This window comes from Littorina saxatilis, linkage group LG2, assembly GCF_037325665.1.
Source record: "Littorina saxatilis isolate snail1 linkage group LG2, US_GU_Lsax_2.0, whole genome shotgun sequence".
Classification (NCBI taxonomy): Eukaryota; Metazoa; Mollusca; class Gastropoda; order Littorinimorpha; family Littorinidae; genus Littorina; species Littorina saxatilis.
In genome coordinates this window covers 51,089,145-51,097,630 of record NC_090246.1, presented here as the reverse complement: position 1 = coordinate 51,097,630, position 8,486 = coordinate 51,089,145, and the positions used below count along the sequence as shown (strand labels likewise).

The window sequence follows — 8,486 nt, the reverse complement described above, 5'->3', positions numbered from 1 at the left end:
AGAATGAATAAGAATGAATACTTTCACAGGTTTACACATGCAAGAAACTGACATGCTTTTCGTCCATAAATAATTTAACTTCTTAATTTTACCAGGAAACAACATTTCAGTCTTGGGGGGAAATAATTATGTACACAGGCGAAAGATGAAATCGTGACACCGGCGACATCCTTGGGGGCCTGGGTAGCTCAGATGGTAGAGCCGGGCACTGGACTTGTGATCGTAAGGTCGCATACATTTCGAATCCGGGCCGGGACGGACACGGCCCGGGGTCAACTTTATCATGTGCAGACCCAGAGACAGTATCCGTCTCCCAGCCCCGTGTCACCACAATGGCACGTAAAAGCATAGGCATACCTCGATCATAAGTGCAGATGGCTGACTGATACCATCTAATCATGCATACACTTGTGTATCTCATCTAAAGTCGGGTTAAAACCCGGGAACATGCCACAAAGGCCGTGATGGCGTAAAACTGACTTGCCAGTGAATTTCTTCTCTCCCCCTAGCTTTCACTGTCGCTCTTTAGCTCAGTCTTTGAAAATGCATCATTACTCCCTCATTTTTGATTTCGTTCACTTAAGATTTGGTACACCGCAAGAAAATATCATACACTTACTATAAAGTCAAAAATAAAACGTGTATAATTATATATGCTTTGGTTTGACGTCGAGCGGGATCGGTCAGTAATTAGTCAGACCGCATTGTAGGAAGTGACGTTTTGCCCTCTGCTCCGCTACTTCCGGTAGCCGAACTTTACTTGAAGATGGGTCTCGGAGAGTATCCCCCGGAGTTCAACCCAAGAATTCATGGACCCTATCACCCCGGACGCTATTATGGAAAAGGTAAACACGAGAAGAATGAAATATCAGATAATAAGAAATGCTATTCTTTTGCAGAGATGCGTAAATCACGATTTCATTCACATGCCGGCGACACTCTCATGACCTTGAGTTGGTTTGCATTGGTTTTCACAGTTTGACTTTGGATCAGCGTTTTATAGCTTCACTCCAGTGCATTTTTATTTTGTGTCTATACGTATCACCAAACGGTGACTTCATTTTATTTCACTAATGAGATTGAGTTTGTAACCGCTAAATTTTAGTTTTGCTGATATGGTGATACATATACTTCTACAAGTACAACTACAAGTCTTGATGAAGTACAAGAATATTGTGTATTTTATTAAGGTATAGATCTACATGTCTTGTTTTTGCAGCTGACCTGCCCCTGGGCCAGGTGAAGCTGGGTGAGATGGGGTCATGGCTCAGTCGCCGTAGCTATACACCACAGTCCATGGTATCCTGCACCATGAGAGGTATTGATATTCTCCCTTAACTTTCTGTGTTATTCAGGGGGGGGGGGGGGTGTCTTATTGTTTCATTTGATTATGGCACCATAACCTATGCACACAATTATGACTTTTTATGGTAATTAATGAATGTAAAGTGGCTGCTTTTGTACCACAACCAGCTTTGCAATTGCATGTGGTATGTGTTTACATTTTCCCCTGGTTTGAATATCAAGTTGAGACATGCACAACAATCTAGAATCCCAAAAATTGGCAGTAACACAGGCACAGCCATTTCTTTTTCTTTTTTGCTGTTAATATTGTGTGTTTTTTCCCCCAGTAATGTCTTGTTATAGCTCGCTTTTGGTGGTATAGGTAAAGCTCTACTGCTGGCACAGGCCGCAAGAACAAAATTTAAACAGCAAATGTGTGCTTTGATTAGCTTGTCTTCATAGGGAGAGTTCATCTTGCAACTGCAAGTGACAAAGACCGAGTCAGGGTAACTTTTAGAAAATCCAGGGTAGCCAACTATTGTTCCTGATTTGTTGACTCCAGTGTTTTGTTTACCTCACAGCGTACTGGCGCTGGGCTACCAAGTACATGCTGTCCAAGAGGACAAGCATTGCCCCTCTCATCCAGTTCGCAGGAACCATGGGTCTGGCTTACTACTTCCTGCAGTACCGTACTCACAGTAAGTGGATGTTTTCTTTGTAAGTCTGGTAGGATTGTATTGGGAATACAACAGTACCTGTGATGTGAGGCCCCTCTGATGGAAGCAAAACTCCCAATAAAGGACACCTTCTGTAATCCCTTTGTCTGTTAAAAGTATTATCTTGATCAAATTATTCTTGTCGTGACACTGACAGGTCATGTGCAACTTACTCAGTGAAGCTTGTCGAAGGTTACATCATATACCAAATAGAAGCGTAAAAGGGCTGGTACAGTGTATGAGGTAGCGCTCATGCACAGCTTATACATTTATTTAGCTGGTGGACACCTATGAGCCTTTGTACCGGCGATTCACCTTAACACTATTGTGACTAGCACTGCCACGGCGTTAACGTCCTGCCTGCCCAAGCTTGCCACCAAGAAACTTCCCAAAAATCAGTAACTGTAAAGAAATCTGTCTAGCAAGCTTGAATTAAGTCCAATCACCACCAAATTTTGTGTACTAATTCAAAAATGGATGCCCAGTTCAGTCGTGCTATTTATAAGTTTGTCACGCGATTTGTTTTAGCAAAGGGGGGTGAAAGGGGGATAATTTGTGTTTTTTAACGTTTTTTTGTGTGTGTTTTATTTTCCACTGCTTTTTTGACTCACATGCGAAGCAAAAGTGAGTCTATGTACTCACCCGAGTCGTCCGTCCGTCCGTCCGGCCGGACGTCCGTCCGTCCGTCCGTCCGGACGTCCGTCCGGAAAACTTTAACGTTGGATATTTCTTGGACACTATTCAGTCTATCAGTACCAAATTTGGCAAGATGGTGTATGATGACAAGGCCCCAAAAAACATACATAGCATCTTGACCTTGCTTCAAGGTCAAGGTCGCAGGGGCCATAAATGTTGCCTAAAAAACAGCTATTTTTCATATTTTTCCCATTTTCTCTGAAGTTTTTGAGATTCAATACCTCACCTATATATGATATATAGGGCAAAGTAAGCCCCATCTTTTGATACCAGTTTGGTTTACCTTGCTTCAAGGTCAAGGTCACAGGAGCTCTTCAAAGTTGGATTGTATACATATTTTGAAGTGACCTTGACCCTGAACTATGGAAGATAACTGTTTCAAACTTAAAAATTATGTGGGGCACATGTTATGCTTTCATCATGAGACACATTTGGTCACATATGATCAAGGTCAAGGTCACTTTGACCCTTATGAAATGTGACCAAAATAAGGTAGTGAACCACTAAAAGTGACCATATCTCATGGTAGAAAGAGCCAATAAGCACCATTGTACTTCCTATGTCTTGAATTAACAGCTTTGTGTTGCATGACCTTGGATGACCTTGACCTTGGGTCAAGGTCACATGTATTTTGGTAGGAAAAATGTGTAAAGCATGTGAGTCGTATGGGCTTTGCCCTTCTTGTTTAAAAGTTATTTTTTAACAGAAAGTATTATAAATAATGTTATAACCAAACAAGGTGTAAAACCTATGAATTAGCTGAAATATTAACATTGTACACAGAAATAAGGAGACAGTACAAAGAAAAAAGCAAGCAAATCACGCATTCACTCACAGCATCCTGACTCAAATGAAGCAAAACTGTAACACTCACCAAATGATGTCTAGGTAATCCATATTGAATATAAGTCACATTTTCACAACAAAGTACCAACTGTACACCTATGAACAATTCCAAAAGGATTTGAAGGCTCCAGCCATCCATTGTTATCAGTGCTGCCACGCCCCCATAGCTCCTGCACGATTCCGAGATACATGTTCGTCTAGCAGTATCACCCCCTACCACGTGTAGTTGCCGACTCGTACTAGCAACAACGGAACTGTTTCTTCCTCAATATCACTGCTATTATCGCTTTCTTGAGGCTAAAACGACACGATGTATCATGATCTACAGGATCCTCAAGATCCAACATCCGGAGAATCTCCTCCCGTGACAAGGCTCGCCTTCAATTCATTTTTTTTTGTTCGAAAACACCACGCAAATCTGCACTAATTTGATCAAGCCAGAAGAGAAAACCACGTGTATCAAGGGAAACAACTCAATTTACTGCAAGCTTCAAAAACCGGGAAGCAATCACGAGTCGTGTACCTTGTATGTCTAATACTAAAATAGTCACTTCCCGTCCGTGGGCGTTGCAGCGCTATTACTAATATAGTCACCTCCCGTCGCGAAAGTGTTAACAGACTTATTTGATGTCCCATTGACTTGTTTTCTAGTATATTAATTACATCTTCAGTGATGTTCCCAGACACAGAGGACGATAGGTCATTTGGACCTGGATTCAAAATACATAAATATATATATAACCAAAATGTCCTGGCCAGAAAAAAATGTGTAAAATTACTAAGGCCAAAAAACAAAAACAAATAGGTGTGGTTAAGGTAACATAGCCAAAAAAATAGGGTAGGAAGGTAGGCAATCACTTTTTTTTTTAACTTTTTTTTTCTAATGTGTACAAATTAAACCTACTTGACAGGGAAATAAGTGTGCGACTCGAGCGCTTTCGCTTCCATTGTGTTTTATGCACGGATTTTTATTTTTTATTTTTATTTTTTATTTTTTATTTTATTTTTTTTGTTTACAAATGCAGACCTGTTTACACTACACATTGAGCGTAGTAAACTACGAATTTGAATAATATACTACGCAACTACGCAAGTCTGTCGTTTTCTACGCAAACGGTATTTAAAAAAAAAAAAAAAAATTTTTTTTTTTTTTTTTTTTTTCTTTTTTTTCTTTTTCGTCTTTACACCTGTTCTTTGTCCCGTTGTGCTCTCACACCGCCCCGTCCCTGCACGCAAACGGTATTGTTTCAGCTACGCATATCACAATCCGTAATTTTCTTCATCTCCCTTGACCGATCCATTTTCCAATCCATGATTTCGGCCAGCAGTCGTTTGCTGCGTGCAGCGCGTAAAGCGCCCACGGGCGTTGCGTTGTAGCTTGTTAATGCCGAATAGGCTTCTCCAAGCAAATGCCGAACCAAGTCTTTCTGCCAAAATATCATCAGGATTACCCATGCCTTGTCTTCGCGAAAAGGAAAACATCATGCTCATTGCACTGTCTGCAATTCCCATTTTTCCGTCAGTCAATCAATACATGTGGTAAAAAGTAGCGATCATTGTTCTTGTTGTTGTGATAGGTCGACGAGAAATTCTACACATTCAATTACAAAACTACACATTTGCCTCATTTTGCTCCCAGAAAATACACATGCAATGTTTTAGGGGTAAACAGGTCTGCAAATGTAATAAAAAGTTATAGGGTCGGCCCCTAAAAATAGGGTAGGTCGGGTTACAGTAACCACACCTATTTTTTTTTAGGCCTATGAAGAAATCCTGCGTACAAAACTATCGACATTTGGCCGGCCTTGGGTCCGAACAATATCTCAGATTAAAAAAGTCTGCGTAAATGACTGAAGAACGAGGCCTGGGAACAACACTGCATCTTTCTGCCAAGAAACATGTCTTGTTCTGTAATGTTTTGCCTCTTGCAGGGAGATTCACAAACTCATATCATTTTACAGCTTTACATGACTTTATTCAATAGCTGACGTTGTTTGTTTTTCTCTTTTCAGCTAACCATCGTCATGCCAAGTACCACTAAGCAAGAGTGCCAGCAACACAGACGGACGTCATTTGTTCTTGCTTGCGGCATACCTTTCGCTCCTTTCTGTCATAGTGTGTCAGATCCTACAAGTTACAACTGACTAGTGAATGTAATTAAAGACTGGGTTTTCTCCGTATGGTGGTTTCATTTGTGTGTTTGATTGTAAGATTGGTATGTTTGGCTACTGGTGTGTCTTTTCTGTTAATGATTTGTATAGGGCCTGAACACACACACACATTATTTAGTCTCACTGTCATCATATTTAATCTAATATATAAAGCTGGTTTTTGTGTGTGTCTATGTGTTGGTATGATGATGACATGGCTGCATCGACTGAGACAGGTAAGGTAGGTTGTTGGAACGTTTGTTATTGACAAAACAATACATTCACAGATATTTTGACCCAACGGTCTTTTAAGTGGACAGACAAACAATATTACAAAAATAATATACAAAATATTATAAATATTAAAAAAATATATCGGGTATTTCAGAGTACCGTACTTTCCGGGTTACAAGGCGCTACAGCGCATAAGACGCACCCCCCTCTTTTAAAAAAAAATTGTGTTCCAGTCACCCATTGGGCGCAGGGGGCCGATAGGGCGCACCAAAATTAAAAAAGTATACCGGTAACAAACGGTCGAAGAATGAAAATAAGCCGCACATCAAAGGAAGAATACAGAGTGGAAATATGTGTGCTCTGTGTGTGCGGCGAGATCAAAGGCAGGTCCATTGTGATAGCTGGGTTGCCTTGTTTAGACACTGACCTTCTTCCCAGGGGTCAATGACCCAGTTTTTTTCTATGAGAGGTGGTTCCCCTGTCGTAGATCTGAGAGAGGAAACACTTCCTGCACCGGGGTCAGTGACCGAGTTTAACCTATGGGGCGGTCTCTTTGATGTCTTGAGAGGAAACTTGGCCAGGGTAGTACCTAGTAGCTGAAACATGCATTATCACAAGTTGTTTGACTGGTACTCAGGCGGTCTCTTTGATTTTTTTCGTATTTCATACACGAATTAGGCGCTTCGTTATACAAGACGCAGGGGGCAAACTCGAGGAAAAAAGTCGCGCCTTATGACCCGGAAAGTACGGTATGTTTATTGTCATTCGAGTCGTGTCATAGGGTACTTTTTTGAAAACCAAACTTGAAAGGAGTCGTTAAAACTTGTATATATATCCTATGAGCCATTGAGGACCCTGCGAGGGCAGGCCAAACTTGGCTCACGTCTCCTTACTATGTCGTCAATTTATTACGTTTCTGCGTCATGTTTGTGGCATCATTGTCCAGTATTGAGCTTCAGCTGGACAAGTCCCAGGTCACTCCAGGCTAGCCATGAAGTTGTCCTTCTCTGTACCTGTTTGTGCGTGCCTTTGACAGTGTGTGTTTCTTTCTTTCTTTATTTGGTGTTTAACGTCGTTTTCAACCACGAAGGTTATATCGCGACGGGGAAAGGGGGGAGATGGGATAGAGCCACTTGTCAATTGTTTCTTGTTCACAAAAGCACTAATCAAAAATTTGCTCCAGAGGCTTGCAACGTAGTACAATATATTACCTTACTGGGAGAATGCAAGTTTCCAGTACAAAAGACTTAACATTTCTTACATACTGCTTGACTAAAATCTTTACAAAAATGGACTATTCTATGCAAGAAACACTTAACAAGGGTAAAAGGAGAAACGGAATCGGTTAGTCGCCTCTTACGACATGCTGGGGAGCATCAGGTATATTCTTTCTCGTCCCAACCAATATGAGACTCCCCCTAACCCACGGGGGGTTGTTTTTGTGTGCGGGCGTGCGTGCATGTCAATGCGTATGTTTATATCTATGAACAAGCATGGGAGAAATAGTATATGCATGGTGGTTTGTCTGCTGCTTTTTCTTTGTGTATGTCTGTCTTGTCTCTCCCATTATCTGGAATGCCAAAACATGAGCGTGTGTGCAGGCGTTTTTGTCAGAATGTGTTTGTATGTGCAAGTGTTTGTGTGTGCGTGCGCGTATGTTGTGTAATAAAACATGCTATAAGCATATTTTTGTGTAATAAGAGAAGGAAATGATCATTCGTGAAGGGTTTACAATAAAAAACAAGTCGCGTAAGGCAAAAATACAACATTTAGTCAAGTAGCTGTCAAACTCACAGAATGAAACTGAACGCAATGCAACGCAGCAAGACCGTATACTCGTAGCATCGTCAGTCCACCACTCATGGCAAAGGCAGTGAAATTGACAAGAAGAGCGGGGTAGTAGTTGCGCTGAGAAGGATAGCACGCTTTTCTGTACCTCTCTTCGTTTTAACTTTCTGAGCGTGTTTTTAATCCAAACATATCATATCTATATGTTTTTGGAATCAGGAACCGACAAGGAATAAGATGAAAGTGTTTTTAAATTGATTTCGAAAATTTAATTTTGATAATAATTTTTATATTTTTAATTTTCAGAGCTTGTTTTTAATCCAAATATAACATATTTATATGTTTTTGGAATCAGAAAATGATGGAGAATAAGATGAACGTAAATTTGGATCGTTTTATAAAAAAATTTTTTTTTTTTACAATTTTCAGATTTTTAATGACCAAAGTCATTAATTAATTTTTATGCCACCAAGCTGAAATGCAGTACCGAAGTCCGGGCTTCGTCGGAGATTACTTGACCAAAATTTCAACCAATTTGGTTGAAAAATGAGAGCGTGACAGTGCCGCCTCAACTTTCACGAAAAGCCGGGATATGACGTCATCAAAGACATTTATCAAAAAAATGTCTGAGGATATCATACCCAGGAACTCTCATGTCAAATTTCATAAAGATCGGTCCAGTAGTTTAGTCTGAATCGCTCTACACACACACACAGACAGACACACAGACACACATACACCACGACCCTCGTCTTGATTCCCCCCTCTACGT

General features: G+C 40.6%; 1 protein-coding gene across 1 annotated transcript; it reads left to right on the top strand.

Annotated features, from left to right (window-relative positions):
• The first annotated feature begins 682 nt into the window (after nt 1–682).
• LOC138959202 (putative ATP synthase subunit f, mitochondrial) lies at nt 683–5,722 on the top strand. Its single transcript, XM_070330603.1, has 4 exons — nt 683–845; nt 1,220–1,318; nt 1,866–1,982; nt 5,555–5,722. The coding sequence occupies exons 1-4, from the start codon at nt 767–769 to the stop codon at nt 5,581–5,583; spliced, it is 324 nt and encodes a 107-aa protein (XP_070186704.1). The 5' UTR covers nt 683–766; the 3' UTR covers nt 5,584–5,722.
• The last annotated feature ends 2,764 nt before the right edge of the window (nt 5,723–8,486 follow it).

Excerpts from the sequence above, each read along its gene's own strand:
- LOC138959202 (XM_070330603.1), top strand. The coding sequence starts at position 767 with ATGGGTCTCGGAGAGTATCCCCCGGAGTTCAACCCAAGAATTCATGGA. Across the intron at positions 846-1,219 it reads CGGACGCTATTATGGAAAAG|CTGACCTGCCCCTGGGCCAG; the intron begins GTAAACACGAGA and ends TTGTTTTTGCAG. Across the intron at positions 1,983-5,554 it reads CCTGCAGTACCGTACTCACA|CTAACCATCGTCATGCCAAG; the intron begins GTAAGTGGATGT and ends TTCTCTTTTCAG.